Below are 19,201 nucleotides of genomic sequence, written 5' to 3' on the forward strand. Positions count from 1 at the left end.
TTTAATGTGATATTCATTCCAAGGAAATAGCAGAGGCTGGAATAGTTTAATAGGGGAAAAAAGGGGATCAATACAGGCCAGCCTGGGGTAAATGACCCAAGACTGAAACAAGAGCCACATAAGAACATTTTCTGGGACATACATGGCAGTCCCAGCAGAAGACCTGAATTTTCTGGCTTTGTGCTTTCATCCAGATAACCTGCCAGTACCGTGGGTAAATAGATTCCAGGTCCGTCGCCAAAGCCCTGGTGTGTTCACCCTGATGAATGGCTCTGACAAAGCGGTCTTGTTAAAAATTTAAGATTTCAGAGCAGGGGTGCTAATTTACACCATTAAGTCTGGTTCTTCTTTCTTCTTCATCTTTATCGTTCAGGTGTAAGAATATTTGTCATCCCTCTCCTTTTGTCTCTCTTGTATTTCCTGTTGGCCTCTAGCAGCCTTTGCCATCCATGGAAATTCTCTTCGGGCACTCTGATCTCTGCTTTAAACACTGTCTGCTTCATTACTCACAAAGAGATTTAGAAGTGGATTACTCTGCTAGTAGTTTTGTAGGTAAATAGATTCGAATGTGCTAATCCTGCTCATTGAACAGTTGTGCATGACCATCCTTCCTGTATGTGCAAGTGAATTATATAAAATGGGCAAAGTAATTTTCTTCTCACTCATTGAATATCCAAAGATTGTACAAAGAAAAAGACAGCGCTTCCCTGAGGAATTTCTTACATGCTGGTGAGAGACAGTGGGAATGGAAACATGGGGAGGAAATTGCATTCTTATTGCGACCACGGTTTGTTGAGAAAGATGAGAAATTCTGTATTAATTTTCCTCAGAATCCCATCCTGAGTCTTCTCATGTGCACAAAACTGTAAGTTCCATAAGGTCAGTCAGTCAGTCAGTCACTCAGTCCAGTCACTGAGTCATGTCCGACTCTTTGTGACCCCATGGACTGCAGCACGCCAGGCCTCCCTGTCCGTCACCAACTCCTGGAGCTTGCTGAAACTCATGTCCATCGAGTCAGTGATGCCATCCAACCATCTCATCCTCTGTCGTCCCCTTCTCCTCCTGCCTTTAGTCTTTCCCAGCATCAGGGTCTTTCCAAATGAGTCAGTTCTTCACATCAGGTGGCCAAAGTATTGGAGTTTCAGCTTCAGTATCAGTCCTTCCAATGAACATTCAGGACTGATCTCCTTTAGGATGGACTGGTTGGATCTCCTTGCAGTCCAAGGGACACAGAAGAGTCTTCTCCAACACCACAGTTCAAAAGCATCAATTCTTCAGAGCTCAGCTTTCTTTATAGTCCACCTCTCACATCCATACATGACCACTGGAAAAACCATAGCCTTGACTAGACGGACCTTTGTTGGCCAAGTAATGTCTCTGCTTTTTAATATGCTGTCTAGTTTGGTCATAGCTTATCTTCCAAGGAGTAAGCGTCTTTTAAATTCATGGCTGCAGTCACAATCTGCAGTGATTTTAGAGCCCCCCAAAATAAAGTCTGTCACTGTTTCCATTGTTTCCCCATCTATTCACCATGAAGTGATGAGACCAGATGCCATGATCTTCGTTTTCTGAATGTTTAGCTTTAAGCCAACTTTCTCACTCTCCTCTTTCACTTTCATCAAGAGGCTCTTTAGTTCTTCTTTGCTTTCTGCCATTAGGGTGGTGTCATCTCCATATCTGCTGTTGTTGATATTTCTCCTGTCAATCTTGATTCCAGCTTGTGCTTCATCCAGTCCAGCATTTCGCATGATGCACTCTCCATAGAAGATAAATAAGCAGGGTAACAGTATACAGCCTTGACATATTCTTCGATTGTTAAACACTGTTCATTGAAGAAGGCCTTATTGTCTCTTACAGATATCCTTTGAAACTCTGCATTTAATATGGTTACCTTTCCCTCTCCCCCTTGCTTTTTGCTTCTCTTTGTTCTTCCACTATTTGTAAAGCCTCCTCAGATAACCACCCTGCCTTCTTGTTTTTCCTTTTATTTGGGCTGGTTTTGTTCGCCATATCCTGTACAATACTACAGACCTCCGTCCACAGTTCTTCAGGCACACTGTTATCTAAATCTGGTCTCTTGAATCTTTGTCACCTCCACTGAAAATTCATACGGGATTTAAGTCATACTGGCTGGCCTAGTGTTTTTCCCAGTTTTCTTTAGTTTAAGCCTGAATTTTGCCATGAGAAGGTGATTATCTGAGCCACAGTCAGCTCCAGGTCTTGTTCTTGCTGATTGTATACAGCTTCTCCGTCTTTGGCTACCAAGAATGCAATCAGTTTGATTTCAGTATTGGTCATTTGGTGATGTCCATGTGTAAAGTCATCTCTTATGTTGTTGAAAAAGAGTATTTTCTGACTAGTGCATTCTCTTGGCAGAATTCAGTTACCCTTTGCCCTGCTTCATTTTGTACTCCCAGGCCAAACTTGCCTGTTACTCCGGGTATATCTTAACTTCCTACTTTTGCCTTCCAATCCCCGATGATCATTGAATATAACATCTTTTTTAGGTATTAGTTCTAGAAGGTCTTCTAGGTCTTCATAGAACCACTCAACTTTAGCTTCTTCAGCATTAACAGTTGGGGCATAGACTTGGATTACTGTGATGTTGACGGTTTGCCTTGGAAATGAAACGAGATCATTCTGTTATTTTTGAGGGGTACATGTATTATATTTCAGACACTTTTGTTGATTATGACGGCTTCTGTAAGGGATTCTTGCCCACAGTAGTAGATATAATCAGTTCAGTTCAGTTGAGTCGTGTCCAACTCTTTGCAACTCCATGGACTGCAGCACGCCAGGCCTCTCTGTCCATCACCAACTCCCAGAGCTTACTCAAACTCATGTACATTGAGTCAGTGATGCCATCCAACCATCTCATCCTCTGTCGTCCCCTTCTCCTCCTGCCTTTAGTCTTTCCCAGCATCAGGGTCTTTTCAAATGAGCCAGTTCTTCGCATCAAGTGACCAAAGTATTGGAGTTTCAGCTTCAGTATCAGTCCTTCCAATGAATATTCAGGACTGATTTCCTTTCGGATGGACTGGTTGGATCTCCTTGCAGTCCAAGGGACACAGAAGAGTCTTCTCCAACACCACAGTTCAAAAGTATCAATTTTTTGGCACTCAGCTTTCTTTATAGCCCACCTCTCACATCCATACATGACTACCGAAGAAACGATAGCCTTGAGTAGATGGACCTTTGTTGTCAAAGTAATGTCTCTGCTTTTGAATATGCTGTCTAGGGTGGCCATAACTTTTCTTCAAAGAAACAAGCGTCTTTTAATTTCATGGCTGCAGTCACCATCTGTAGTGATTTTGTAGCCCCAAAAAATAAAGTCTGTCACTGTTTCCATTTCCACTGTTTCCCCATCTATTTGCCATGAAGTGGTGGGACAAGATGCCATGATCTTAGTTTTCTGAATGTTGAGTTTTAAGCCAACTTTTTCACTCTCTTCTTTCAACTTCATCAAGAGGCTCTTTAGTTCTTCTTCGCTTTCTGCCATAAGGGTGGTGTCATCTGCATATCTGAGGTTATTGATATTTCTCCCAGCAATCTTGATTCCAGCTTGTGCTTCATCCAGCCCAGCATTTCTCATGATGTACTCTTCAATAAATAAGCAGGGTGACAATATACAGCCTTGACATACTCCTTTCCTGATTTGGAACCAGTCTGTTTTTCCATGTCCAGTTCTAACTGTTGTTTCTTCCTGATCTGCATACAGATTTCTCAACAGACAGGTCAGGTGGTCTGGTATTCCCATTTCTTTAAGAATTTTCCACAGTTTGTTGTGATCCACACAGTCAAAGGCTTTGGCGTAGTCAATAAAGCAGAAGTAGATGTTTTTCTGGAACTCTCTTGCTTTTTCCATGATCAGTGGTCATCTGCATTAAATTCGCCCATTCCTGTCCATTTTAGTTCACTGATTCCTAGGATGTCTGTGTTGATTCTTACCATTTCCTGCTTGACCATGTCTTTTCCTTGATTCATGGACCTAATATTCTAGTCCCTATACAGTACAAAAATTTTTGTACCATCAAATTTTACTTTGATCACCAGACACAGCCACAACTGAGCATCATATCCACTTCGGCCCAGCTGCTTCATTCATTCTGGGGCTGTTGGTAATTCTCCTCTACTCTTCTCCAGTAGCATATTGGACACCTTCAGACCTGCGGGACTCATCTTTTGGTGTCATATCTTTTTGGCCTTTTATACAGTTCATGAGGTTCTCACGGCAAGTATACTGGGGTGGTTTGCGATTCCCTCCTCCAAAAGGAGGAGTTATTATTATTTAGTAATAATCCCTAATTAATACTCCATACTCAAAGCTTTTTTGATATCACATCAATTCTCTTTGCTTCCCTGGTGGCTCAGCTGATAAAGAATCCACCTGCAATGTGGGAGACCTGGGTTCTATCCCTAGGTGGGGAAGATCTCCTGGAGAAGGGAACGGCTACCCACTCCAGTGTTCTGGCCTGGAGAATTCCATGGACTCCATGGGGTCACAAAGAGTTGGACACGACTGTGCAGCTTTCACCTTCAGTTCTCTTTATGAGTACTGTTCCTCGTCTTTGCTGCCCAACAGCCTTGATCAGCCCTTACTCTTCTACTTAATTATGCTAAATAAGCATGGCAACAAGAATAACAAGTAAACTGTTATCCCCTTTCTCAATTTGATTTCTGTTTTCCTCCTTGTCAGTCCCTTACTTCAGTGTAGCTGCTCTATGTAGGTGTGCTAATAACTCAGTCATATGCAACTCTTTGCAACCTTGTGAATTATAGCCAACCAGGCTCCTCTGTTCATGGGATTCTCCAGGCAAGAATACTAGAATGAGTTGCTATTCCCTTCTCCAGAGGGTCTTCCCAACCCAGGGATCAAACCCTAGTCTCCTGTATTGCAGGAGGATTGCTTACTGTCTGAGCCATTGGGTAAGCCCCTGGCTACTGTAAGAGACTTCTTCTAGCTGAAAGGAAATTTCAGGGTATAATGAAACTTTAAAGAGCCTCTTGTCTGCCCTAAAGTTAGGGCAGCATGACAGCTAGGGCTTTTTAAAGTTTAAATGCCTCCCAGTAGGAGCTGGGTAGCTCCTGCCTCAGTAACCTTTGTTCCTGGGTGTCTATCTTAAAATCACCACCATGGTCAGAGGCTTGCTTCCTGGCCTCTCTTTTATTTATCTCAGCTATGGCTGAGGGTCTCCTCTGCAGGCCTCATGTCCCATACCCTCTTCAGTAAATCATGGGTTTTATCCCTTATTTTCAGGCACTAGAAGGTATTTCTATTATACCATTTGTCACTCTTCACATGGAGTTGGAAGGGATTTTCAAAGTTGTATCACTTGGAATTCCATCTGTAACCAATGAACGCGAAAACCCAATGCATACTAGCTTAGAAAAAGAAGAAATTTATTAGTTTGTATAAATAAAAACTTTCAGGGTATGGTAGCTCAGATGATAGCACCAGGGTCTATTTAACACATCTTCTCCTGGTTAGTTCCATTCTTAGGCTCAGATTATCTTCCTCCTTGTTTGCAACTTCAGAATACCATCCGTGTCCTTGATAGGTCAACAAGAAATCCTTAAATTGAGTCATTTAGTGTTCTCCTACCTGACTTTAGGTAGGTAGCAGAACATGTTTCTTTCATCCTGAACCAGTCACCGTGGGCAAAGGAATGAAATCCACTCTTTGGCTTAGCCTAAGCTTTTTGTTTTTTCTCTGTAATGTGAGAGTAGAGTTGATATTATCAAAAGTAAGTGGGGGTTTGGCAGAAAAACAACAAAATACTGTAAAATAATTATCCTTTCATTAAAAAAAATAAATTAAAAGAAAAAGCAAGTGGACTGAGAGTGAGGCTTAGAATGTTGGGTCAACTCGAGAAAAACAGGTTTCATTGGCACAAAATGGGGCAGTAGACACTGGGCACCCAGGATAGCAGAGGCTCACCAGAGGGTGCAGCTCCAGGCTCCTGCCAGCACGTCTCCAGGCAAAATCTTCCACTGTCATCTGGTGTTCGAACTCTTTCAGAGGCAAGAAATTGCCTAGAATGAGATATACTTCCCAGTTATGGGACTCACCTAGATGTCATTCGGTTCTTCATCATGTTAACCTCAAATCTGTGTCCTATAACTTCCCCTTCATGACAGCCAAATGCAGAGTAAATTCACTTCCATTTATTCCTGTCAGTTATTTGCATATTTGAAGAAAGTCTTATCTTCTCCAGACTAAATATCCCACAGGCCCTGAGCCAGTCTTCATGCTAACATGGTATTTTTATCCGAAGGCGCTCCGGTTTCTCAGTCCTTTAAAGTGTTTGGTTGAGAAGTAGCCACAGTACTTCATGTATTACCTGATGAGCAGCACAGTTAACTTTCCTTGATGCGTATTCTAGCTATCTATTAGTGATTGCATTCACTTTTCTTCAGCAGTCATATCACCTTGTTACCTTGTGTTGAATGTGTAATCTACTGATATCTCTAATTATATTTCATAAAATTGTGCAGAAGTTTTTACTGGAAATTCATATTTATACAGTGACCACTGAATTCAGCATTTTATTCCAATTATATTTCACTTTGCTGGATTTAGCATTGCTTCCATTTTTACAGATACTGTTTTATTCTTAATTAACCAGAGAATGAGCTGTCCCTTCCAGCCTGATATTAGGTCTGTTTGATGAATTTGCCTTTCATATCTTCATACATATTGTTTATAAAGTTTGAATAGTTGACTGTTTGGTTTAACGAGTTTTGTCCTTAGAGATGTGGGCTTCTGGGAATCTTCTCCCATTTGCCCCCCAGATAATTCATTCAGAAACCATCTCCTCAATAATGTTTTATAGAATCTTCCCAAGTTTTTTTTTGTTTCAAAAATCTGCTTCCTAAGTTGCATAAAAATCAGTTCAAGATTTGCCTCACTAGTTGCCTGAAGTTTCAGTTAAGATATCTGCTTAAGATGCTGCTTCTGTATCTGTAAATTCTTTCATACCTTTAGAATTAATTAGACCTGGAAAACTGAACTTATTATCTTCACATCCAAGAGAAAATTCTAAGTTTACAAAGAGAACGTTTGTCTGTAGTCTACCCTTCTGTCTTATATTGCCGTTTCCTGTTGTACTTAAGCCAGTTTTTCAGTTTTATGCCACTTTCTCTGATTCTTCTTGGCTATGTGACTATTATTCCTATCTCTTCTACATCTACAGATTAAATTTGATAACTGGAGGGAAGACTCTCCCAGTCCAGTGAGGTTAATCCTAATAAGAAAAAAACATATGTTTTCGTGGACAGGACACCCGGGTTTCAAACTTGGTTTCCGTTTCCTAGCTTTGAGGCCTGTATCAAGACATTTGAGTTCTGTGCCTCTGTTCCCTAGTCCAAAAAAATGAAGGCTTTAAAATCTCCCTCCTTCTCTTGAGTAACAGAAGTCACTTTGTTAAGTAAAACGTTCCCAGTGGCCTTACTGACCAAACTGAGCCTGGTGCTGTGATACCTGGTTCTTTGATATTTTCATCCTTATTTGGGATGTCTGTAGTGCTGGGTCCATCAGGGCATAAGTAGTCATACTGAGTTCTTTGTCTGCCCACCCTTTTTCCTCCTCATAGGGAATTTTTGCAATGTGTATAAGAAGTAAATGTTTTAAACGTAGTATTAAATTATATTCCATTTAAAGTCTTTATCTTCGTATAGTATGTCTTTGCTTTCCTAACATTGAAGGTATGTTTCCCTTTATTTTCTCACTTGAAAACCTGTGGTCCTTTCTCCAACCTCTTAATTTATATAATTACAACATTATATTTTACTTCTGTCTTCAGTTGCTCTTATTTATTTTGCATTTCCCTTAATTTTGATTGATGGCACAGAAGTTTATTTTCTCTCTATTCTAAATTCTTTTGTGTGTGAATATAGCAGTGCATTTCTTTTCAGCCTTATCTAAACTGTTTGATTAGCTGCTAATGTGCAAAATCATTAATGGGTGATTCAAACTGCTAAAATAAAGAACTGATGAATACCAGCCCGCAGGCCGCCATTCAGCCTTTTCCACTGAGTGCTTTTTCAGAGAAGCAAGCAGAGATCAGCAGTGCTCCAGGCACTGTGTGAAATGTGCAGGGTGTTATTATATTCTGTAAAAAGTTAAATGTGGTTGAAACAAAGACCTCTCTGCAGCATATAATGCGGGGTAGCTGCTTTAGAACACTAAATAAGCAGTTTGCTATAGCAACGGTGTATCCAGCTCTATAATCTGACATCCATTTGTGAACTGTTCAAGGGTTACTTTTCTTTGAATTACAAGAGAGTTTATAAATTACTTTATTTGGCAGATTTAATGTGAGTATGTGTGTTGTGTGTGTGTGTGTGTGTGTGTGTGTGTGTGATTTTTCCCATTTCAGAATAAAAAAAAAATCAATTCCTTTTATTACTTGCCCTGTGTATTTACCAGGGGTCAGCTGTTAGTTGTATGAAGCTCCAGCTATCCCAAGTGAAAGGATTAAGACTCATCAACCAATCTATTGAGTGACTGAATATCCCTTGATGCTGCCAGTTTAAACATACAGACATCTGGTAAAGGGTATCACAAAAGATTCTCAATGAAATAGTTGGACCTATGGTGTTGTGGTTAATTCCTTTAAAGCTCTGGTCTCCCCAAGAATTCTAGAATGTTATTGTTATTTATGTTACTAAAGTAAATGAAAATACTCAAATGATGCTAATATCAGTAAATTCAAAACCTTGCCTAGTCACTGAGATCCTTAATGGATATGGGAAAAATATAGTAATATTATTATTAATAACCATAGAACTGCATTCCACAGGAAGAGTGGTTAGTTTGAAGCATCACAAAGAATGCCCTCTGTACATGCTAATGACATGGGGCTCATTTGTGATCATTTAAAAACCCTAAAAGATAAATGATATTACTAGTTGTTACATTGTGTATATATAAGATACTAAGAAAAAAACTTGCTAATTTAAGAGATCTGATATTTTCATACATCTAATATTTAATTATAAAAAGCTGATTTATTTACACCAAAATCTGATTTATTTACTCCATGGCTTACTTATATTGTTACTTATTTTTCTTTTGGCTCTTTCATTTGCTGTTTCACATTTATTATAACATCACCAAAAAATGAATAACAAAAGAGTATGATCCCCAAATTAGTTAATTTTGCATTTTTCCCACCACTAGAAATTTGACATTTCTGGGTTGTGAATCTAGATGCCCATACACAGTTTGGGTTTGTGACAGCAGAAGATCAACTCCTTTTTTTCTGTATTCATGATCAGTGTAGATCAGTTCCATTGATAAAGGATATTTTATCACTTAGCTGTGCATTAGCTACATGTCATTTGATATGACTCACATAAGCAGTGAGTCTGGGTTTATTTATATTTTTCCTTGACATAGCTTGTTCTCTTAGAAGCCAAGCCAGCATTACAGGTCCTTGACTTTGAGCTTACATGACTACCAGAGAATAATTTAAACTAGAATTTACATTTTTAAATACTTAAGTGTCTGGAAAAATAAACTAGAGCTATAAAAAGCATAATTTAAGTTAGAGGAATTCAGCATATGCTTCTGAAGGTGTTGGGGTGGGGGAAATCTGCTTTCTCTCCACCAAGAAGTTGTAAAATGTTATTTCCTAAAATAGTAGGACCAGAGATGGAAGACCGATGGTGAATGTTTAAGTGAATGACAAGATAGACCAAAGAATACTGCAGCCTATTGCTTGGGGGAATCACGAACAAGTAACTATGTCAGGCTTCCTATACGGTTTGTCATTTTGCAAATAAGAGGTGTGGAATTAGGAATGCCAGGTTCCAGTTTTATCAGGATATACAATAGGCAATTGGACTGTCACTATTATTAGCTATCATTAGTGGGCCAGAACACTGCATGTCACGTGGACAGCATTTGGTATGAATTATGAGGACATGGTAACTTTGCATACTAACTCCTAGGTGGAGAAGTAATACAGTATTGTATTCCATGCCCAAGTAAATACACTGTAAGAATAAAGGAAAATTTTAGGAAATACAAAATGGAAAAGGGTGTCTAAATATAATCATTGGCTTTTCCCAGTATCAATATCCCAGTTATGATATTGTAGTCTAGTTTCTCAGAATGCTACCATTGAGGAAACCAGGTAAAGTGTACCTAGAATCTCTCTGTGAGCCACCAGGAAAGCCCTATTTTGTGTGTGTGTGTGTGTGTGTGTGTGTGTGTGTGTGTGTGTGTGAAGTCATGTCCGGCTCTCTGCAACCCCATGGACTGTAGCCCTCCAGCCTCTCTGGAGAATACTCCAAGAATACTGAAATGGGTTGCCATTCCCTTCTCCAGGGATTATTTCTTGTAACTGCATATAAATCTACAGTTACCTCAAATTTCCATGAAAAAGGTGAAAACAAATTTTAACTCCTTAAAGTCAGAGAAAACATTCTCACGTTGTTTAGATTACAGTTATGCCATTATAAATCATGAAATGTTTCTGAATAATGAGGAGTATGACTTCAGCCTTAAATAATGAATGAAGAGACTTCATCCTACTGTGTGTGTGCATACATGCTAAGTCACTTCAGTCGTGTCCAACTCTTCGCAAACCTATGGACTGTAGTCTGCCAGGCTCCTCTGTCCATGGGATTCTCCAGGTAAGAATACTGGAGTGGGTCGCTCTCCTCCTCCAGGGGATCTTCCCAACCCAGGGATTGAACCCATGTCTCCCTTGCCTCCTGCACTGCAGGTGGGTTCTTTACCACTGAGCCACCAGAGCTCATGCTACTACATATGAACGTAAAGGTGTAGCATACTATGAGTGTTAGACATGCTGCACTTAAGTTATCCAGTATCCTAGACAAGTGGGAAAAAATTATCATCAATGGTTGAATTCAATACCTTTATTTTCTATGAGAATGGTTATGATTTTTTAGTACAGAAAGTCACACCAAAAAGAGACACATATATATGAAATCTAGAAAAATGGTACTGATGAACTTATCTGCAGGGCAGCAATACAGACACAGAGAACAGACTGTGGACGCAGCAGGGGGCGGAGAAGATGGGACAAATTGAGAGAATAACATTGTCTGTGCTCAGGCGCTCACTCATGTCCGACCCTTTGCGACCCCGTGGCTGCAGCCCACCAGGCTCCTCTGTCCATGGAATTCTCCAGGCAAGAACACTGGAGTGGGTTGCCATGCCCTTCTTTATGGGATCTTCCCAACCCAGGGATTGAACCCAGGTCTCCCACATTGCAGGCAGATTCTTTACCGCCTGAGCCACCAGGGACGCCCAAGAATACTGGAGTAGGTAGCCTGTCCCTTCTTCAGGGAATCTTCCTGATCCAAGAATCGAACTAGGGTCGCCTGCTCTGCAGGCGGATTCTTTTCCAGATGAGCCACCCTGGAAGCCCAAACTTATACTATGGCCAGAGGGAATTTGCTGTATGTCACAGGGAGCTCAACTCCCTGCTTGGAGACAGCCTGGAGGGGTGGGATGGGGTGGGAGGTGGGAGGGAGGAGGTTCAAGAGGGAGGGGACATATGTATACCTATGACTGATTCATGTTGATATACAGCAAAAACCAACACAACACTGTAAAGCAATTATCCTCCAATTAAAAGTAAATAAAAATACATTGAGAGAGAGGATAAACTGTTTGGTGTTTCATAGTACTAAGAAAGAGTTACTTGTGTTTGCCCGTTATTGGTGTCTCCTGATTTATTAATACCTTGCGTATTCTTACATTGATTCTAACTAATAAAATTGTATGTTTTAATTTAATAATGATGTCATAATTGTCTTACAAAATATGCTTTGTTGGTGATGTTACTTCCATTTCGTCAACTTATGTATGTTTTTTCTGCTGTGTGGTTTTAACTACACATAATAGCATATGTAAGCAGTATTACTTAAGTTTTAGTTGACAAAGCTGAATCAATATTTTTTATTCAATTGAATGCATCACTAATAAGAACTACTTCAGGGACTTATTGTTATCTTTCAGGGAAAATGTACCCAAAGAATATGACAGTCAAGAAGCTCAAATAGCTATGTGGTGTTTATTTTTAATGGCAAGAGAGTATAATTTTGAAATTTTTGTTCTCCTACTGGGTCTCTGCATAAGTTCCATAAAAATACCAACCAGCTAATCAATAGGAGTATGATAGATTTGAGCAGTCTGTCGCCTTCCAAATTAAAAATATTTCTCCATAAATACTTAATGTTGTTCAGATTCTTTTTTTGCTTATATGGTTGAACTATAAAGTATTAGTAGTTTCTTTTTCACAACCTTGTCTGATTTTATAAAGGAAATTGTATTTTACAGGAATATTTAATGATCTATATACAGTGACTTCATCTGGCAAAATATATATTTTATATTTTTATGCTCCCCACCCACAAACATATCTCAACTATGTGCTAATCAGTTAGTTCTTTGCTCTTGAAACATAAGTTGGTCTGTTGGTGCTTCATATATTTTTCTCTCTGTCACGTAAGCTTAGATTGGAAGGACTTGTCTTTGTGATATATCACAAATAATTTTCTAAACAGGAATTTAAATAGGTACAATGTCTGTGATAACTATCAATTTAAAGAAATATTACTAATAATTCAGGTAGAAATATAAATGTTCACAATATTTTATAATAATAAAAAGTATAAAGTTAAAAAGCAGAAATTGTCATTTTAGTGTTTTGATTAATTATTACATAAAGGTCCATTTTTACTTACAGAAAAACTCTTACATGGAAAAAGTTTTATGTCTCTAAACACATTTTTGTTTCAAGAATCGTGTTTTATATTTTTGAAATATTTTGAACACTCTGTTGTGTGTCCTTGTAACATGTATTTGCATGTTGTACCTACAGCAAGTAAAATAGCAAACACAGTGTTAATCACTATGCTTCATCCTATTGTGTACACTTTCCTTACCGTTACACAGAAAGTTAAAATAAGTTAGACCTTCATTTGTAGTGTGAAAGAAAATAGTTACTGAATTTAAACATTTTGAGGAACTTTTGAGAAAAAATTAGCTTCTTTGAGTTCTAGGCAGTGTTTCTCAAACTCTTATTGGCCGTGACTCACCTGGAGATCTTGTCAAAGTGTGGATTCAGATCTGGTGGGTCAGAAACCTTGCCCCTCCAGGCGGTTCCCAGTCTGCTGCCCCACTGACCTTGTCTAGTTCCTCAGGCGATGGTATATCTGTGATCCAAGATACTGAAGCATGAAGGGCAAAGAGTGCAGTCAGACATGTCTGAGCCCTTCTCTTGATTCCCTGTTTAAAACCTCAAGTGAATGGTCTGCAATTGACTTCGTCGTGAAGTCGCTCAGTCATGTCCGACTCTTCATGACCCTATGGACTGTAGCCCACCAGACTCCTCCATCCGTGGAATTTTCTAGGAAAGAGTACTGGAGTGGGTTCCCATTTCCTTCTCGGGGGATCTTCCCAACCCAGAGATCGAACCTGGGTCTTTCGCATTGCGGGCAGACGCTTTACCGTCTGAGCCACCAGGGAATCTGATTGGCTTATTCCCATTCTAATGCCTTTTTTTTTTTTTTTTTTTACTAGCTCTTTTGATAGCAAGTTTGTTTACCAGCAAAGAGGCCTCGGACCAATTGAAGAAGACACTATTCTTGTCATAGACCCAAATAATGCTGCAGTACTCCAGTCCAGTGGAAAAAATCTGTGAGTTACATTGCGTGTGTTGCTATTAATGCTTGTGCTATTTGGTACAAAGTGTATCATTGCGTCTAGCCTTAGAAAGAGTATATTGTGCAGCAGTGGTGAGAAGACACAGCTTAAGAAAGCAGGAGACTGATAGACCCATCCTTTCATTTTCTAAAGAGGTGGTTTTAAACCCTGACAGAACATTAGAATCACCTGGGAAGCTTCCAAAATTTAGATTCATATTTAGTCTGGGATGGGGCCCAGGTATCAAAATAGTAGTGTGAAAGCTCCCTCGGTGATTTTAATGGTAGTCAAGCTTCAGAGAAAATTGATACACATGGCTAATGAAGTGAGTTGCTGCTCAACTAGATCTGAAGATTAAAAAAAATTTCTTAAGTGGAGAAGTTACATAACCAAACTCAGCAGCTAGTCACCATTAAGAAAAAAGGCTTCTCTCTTCCCATCTCAAAGTGAAGATTAAACAAATGTCATTTTCAACTTTCCATGGCATGCATAGTTAATTTGGCTTCGAAAGCTGCTCATTATTTGGTCTTATTCCTAGATTTGGCTTCTGGCAGCCAAAAAAAAAAAAAAACTGGCTGATATTCATTGTCTTTGAAAGAAAGGGGCACCTGCTTACAGAGTGTCCACAACCACTGTGGCCTGGCAGCTTCGGGAGCTATACCCTACTTTGTCTGCTTAGGCACAGGCAGAGCCAGCTTCTTTAAAAGGCGGGGAGCCATCCACTTTGAATACAGCTGATTATGGGGATGCTAACAATTAGCTTTTTATAGGATCCTGAGATGGTGAGTCAAGGGCCAAGTTCTAATACCAGCCCCACCACTCGTTGTGTTTGAACCTGGCTCTTCAGTACTCTGGCCATCAGTCAGAAGTATTCTCATTCCGGATAGGAGTTAAAGAGGAAGGCAGAGCAACTGCTGCTAAATCAACGTGGCCAACAGTGGTGTGTCTGTGTTGAAAGCAAGTCATAACCTTCACATTTGATGACCAAAAGGGAGATCTAGTTCAGTGTGTCAGTCAAGATCAAGGTGTTACCTTCTTGGCTCCTGAAAACAAAAATCTGTGATGCCAGTACTTTGCACAGGCTAGAAGCTGACACATGTGGCTTGTGGATTGTCGGATTTGACCCCAAAAACATTCAGACATTGTCCATGTGTTTGTTAGCTCTGTCCAAACTCCTTAAGCCTGTGAGTCTCTGTTCACATTGGTTTATGATTCTCTTATCCAGGTCATCCCAATTGACTTGTTAAATAGATTAACTTTCTCTTATTATTATCTAGCATACCGCTTAACTTTGCTTAGCTGATCACAACTCATGTCGGCTGGAAGGTGTTTTCTTTGTGTTTTACTGTTTTTAGTATTAATAATCACTCAAAGCTTTTCAGCCATATATTTAATATTTTATATTAATACAATGCTATATTATTTTGCAGCATATTTGAACTATTCAAACCATATAAATCCACATTTATATTTGTTTTATACACATTTCTTTATGATTTTAGAACTTGTTTTCAAATTGATATTGTTACTTAATATACCATACTTTATAATAAATATTTGTAATTGATATGTATGCCTCATTTACATACTGTTAGAAGATTAAATACAAATTAAAATTTTTCACAAGGCAGTCTATTAAAATGGGTATTTTGATTTAACAATTCATTTTGGCCTTTTCTAGAGTCATACAGGTATACATTTATCAGTATATAAATTTATATTGCTGTTACAAATTAATTAGCAGAAAACTTTCATCTCATGTGTACTTTGGCAGTAATTATATAATTAGGATGGTTATTTGTTTTTTGCAGGTTTTACTTGCCACATGGCTTGAGTATAGATAAAGATGGAAATTATTGGGTCACAGACGTGGCTCTTCATCAGGTAATCTTCCATTTGGCATTTCAAATAGAAATTCCACTTGGTTATTCAAATAGAAGCTGGGCTTCTTCGGTGGCTCAGCAATAAACAGTCCGCCTGCAACGCAGAAGATGCAAGAGACTCGGGTTCGATTCCTGGATTAGGAAGATCCTCTGGAGGAGGGCATGGCAACCCACTCCAGTGCTCTTGCCTGGAGACTCCCATGGACGGAGGAGCCTGGAGAGCTACAGTCCATGGGGTCTACTGAGTGCACTACTGACCACGCACCTACGTGCATAGAAGTTAATGAGGCTGTGCTTTCAGAATGCTCTGGAGTTGTCTGGGTCTTTTTCTGTGACCCAGAAAGTTTATAACAAAAGAATGGAATGGCCAGGTCTGAAATGGTTCATTTAGCACTCAGTGCTCAGGAAAACTTGCACGTAAATGATCCAATCACCCTCCCATGTGGGGCTGGCAGGAATCTTAAGGCAAGAGGTGAAGCTGCCCCCTACCAAATGTGTAGCTCCCCCAGCCTCCTTCTGAGCTTTCTGTATTTCTTTCCTCTGTCCCCAGGTCTTAGTTCTGTTGTATTTCTTTATGTGTTTTATGTATTTTTCATACGCCACCTTAATCTTCTATAAATCGAGGCAAGATCTCTAGTGCATACATGTTTATATGTAAAACAGCAGTTTTTGTTCTTTTTAAAGGAAGTTAATACTTACATCAGAGTATAGTCATAATGTTTTATCCTTAAAGGATAAGCTCATGTTTAATACCTGTTTGATGAATAGGTGGGAAAGAACTAGGAAAATTAGGATAAGAAACTAGAACTCAGTAGGCACCGCTAGCCTTCAGGCATCATCTCAGTGGACGTTTATTGCTCTTGCATTGTCTGGGGTGCACCGAACTGGTAGCTGAGGAAGAAGTGGGGGAGGGTGGAAGGGCATCCACGTGCTAGTCTCTGCTCACCACTAGTGACCTGAAAGACCTTGGGCAGGTCCCTTAATCTCTGTGAGCCTCACTCATCAAATGAAAGAAGCAGACCAGATCATTTCCAGAGTCCCATCCAGTTCTGAAAAGTACCTGCTTGTAAATACGTCTCTTGAGAGCTGACTCTTGAATTGCCTGAGTCAGGTAGGTGGGCGTCAGTAAATAGCCGTGCAAAGTGAGTGAGGCTTTCGTTCTTTTTTTGAAAAGGTGTTCAAACTAGATCCAAAGAGTCAAGAAGGCCCTCTGCTAACCCTGGGAAGGAGCATGCAACCAGGCAGTGACCAGAATCACTTCTGTCAGCCCACCGATGTGGCTGTGGATCCAGACACTGGAACCATCTATGTGTCAGATGGCTACTGCAACAGTCGCCTTGTGCAGTTTTCACCAAGTGGAAAATTCATCACACAGTGGGGAGAAGGTACTCAGTTAGACTCTTGATCTCGGCTTCTCATTCTTGGCCTGCATCACAAGGAATAAGAGGCTGGCCATCCCTCCTTTGGGAGGGAATGGGCATGGCCATCCCATTCTTTGGGATATAATTATCCCTTGAGTGAGGAAAACAGGGCTTCCAAATGCATCCAGCTGGTTGCCCACTCTCTCTTTCTCACTCACACATACACACAGAGTCTTATAGGAGGAAAGGAATGCTTCTACCCAAAAGCTTTAAACTTTATCCAAACGGGGAGAAAATCTGTCATGTATTCGCGGGCAAAGATACTAACTGCTTCACCTTATTTTCCCCCTGGTTCCAGATATTTAGTGGCTTACTGTAATGAATTTTGAAGTTTAGGAGACTTCAGAGTCAGAGTCTGGGTGATTTTACACATTGTAAGTCTGAGGTTTTTCTTCATTCTGTAGCGTCTCTGGAGAGCAGTCCTAAACCAGGCCAGTTCAGAGTTCCTCACAGCTTGGCCCTGGTGCCTCCCCTGGGCCAGCTGTGTGTGGCAGACAGGGAAAACGGTCGGATCCAGTGTTTCAAAACCGACACCAAAGAATTTGTGCGTGAGATTAAGCACCCATCGTTTGGAAGAAATGTGTTTGCAATTTCATACATACCAGGTATTTCATTTTTATTTTCTGTTTTTTTTCATACTGCTCTCCATCCTTAAAAAGTGTCTGCATGATCTTCATATGCTCCTATGGTAAACCATTTTAAACTCAAGCACCACTGTTCTTTATACAGAAATAATGAACTCAAAAGATTTAGCAGCTGTTTGTGATGGATTAAAAAAGCATCCCCATATATTAATTTTCAGTTTTTGTTAATTTTGATCATTTGCTCTAGTTATTAAATGATTAATATTTTGTCTTCATGCATCATCAACAGATGGTATATGTTGATAAACTCAGTATTCAAAATACTTCTGCTTCACATTTTTTACAGAGTGATGGCCAATTTTTTAAAGATAAATAGGTGAAGTAAGTAGGGGCTTATGTGTAAATGTTAGGAGAAATGATCAGTGAAATCTGTAGTTTTTTCTCATTTTCAAAATAGATTTTCTTGACTTAAAGAAAACCAGAAAAACAATTCAAATTTACAAAATAGGGTTTTGTTTAATTCATATTTTAAAAACTTAGCATTTCTTTATATAGGAATACTGAACAATTGAAAATATATTTCTAGAATTTATATATGATTTTTGTAATACATTCAATAAATACATCTATACAGGTATTAAAGATGCATTACTACATAGTTATCACAATATTTCTATTTCTCATGCTATTAAAGTTGCATATGGCTGCTATCAGGGTTTCCTTGGGGGCTCAGGTAGTGAAGAATCTGCCTGCAATGCAAGAAACTGGTTCAATCCCTGGGTCAGGAAGATTCCTAGAGAAGGAAATGGCAACCCACTCCAGCATTGTTGCCTGGAGAATTCCATGGACAGAGGAATCTGGCTGGCTACTGCTCATGGGTTCTCAAAGAGTTGGACACAACTGAACAACTAACACACACATAGCTAATATCTTCTCAGGCAGCCACCAATTTATTTAAGACATGGAATAAAGGGACTCAAGTGACTGAAATAGGAATGAGTTGGCTTCCCTAAGGAATAAGTAATTAAAAAGTAATAAAAGACTCATTAATGTTAATGAAAGATAAATTCTCATGTTGATTTTTACCTCCTATTTAAAGAATAAGTTTGGCAAGACCATTTACTTAATCAACAAAGGACCATATAGTAAAAGCTATGGTGTTTCCATTAGTCATGTATGGATGTGAGAGTTGGACCATAAAGAAGGCTGAGCACTGAAGAACTGATGCTTTTGAACTGTGGTGTTGGAGAATACTCTTGCGAGTCTCTTGGATTGCAAGGAGATCAAACCAGTCTATCCTGAAGAAAATCAATTGTGAGTATCCATTGGAGGGACTGATGCTGAGGCTGAAGCTCCAGTATTTTGGCCACCTCACGCAAAGAACTGACTCACTGGAAAAGACCCTGATGCTGGGAGAGATTGAAGGCAGGAAGAGAAGGGGACGATCGAGGATAAGATTGTTGGATGGCATCACCAACTCGATGGACATGAGTTTGAGAAAGCTCCAGGAGATGGTGAAGGATAGGGAAGCCTGGAGTACTACAGTCCATGGGTCACAGAGTTGGACATGACTGAGAGACTGAACAACAACAAATTTACTCAAGAAAGAGGGTGATCAAGTTCATAGTG

General features: G+C 39.6%; 1 protein-coding gene across 7 annotated transcripts in view; it reads left to right on the top strand.

The window, feature by feature from the left end:
* PAM (peptidylglycine alpha-amidating monooxygenase) overlaps positions 1-19,201 on the top strand; it is a 172,844-nt gene that overhangs the window by 128,779 nt on the left and 24,864 nt on the right. For all 7 annotated transcript variants that reach the window (XM_052644035.1, XM_052644036.1, XM_052644037.1 and 4 more), the window contains 4 exons: positions 13,562-13,678; positions 15,496-15,568; positions 16,742-16,952; positions 17,393-17,593. In XM_052644035.1, the coding sequence (XP_052499995.1) occupies positions 13,562-13,678; positions 15,496-15,568; positions 16,742-16,952; positions 17,393-17,593 (602 nt within the window). The remainder of the gene's footprint in view (positions 1-13,561; positions 13,679-15,495; positions 15,569-16,741; positions 16,953-17,392; positions 17,594-19,201) is intronic.

The sequence above is a fragment of the Budorcas taxicolor genome, chromosome 7 (assembly GCF_023091745.1).
Source record: "Budorcas taxicolor isolate Tak-1 chromosome 7, Takin1.1, whole genome shotgun sequence".
NCBI lineage: Eukaryota > Metazoa > Chordata > Mammalia > Artiodactyla > Bovidae > Budorcas > Budorcas taxicolor.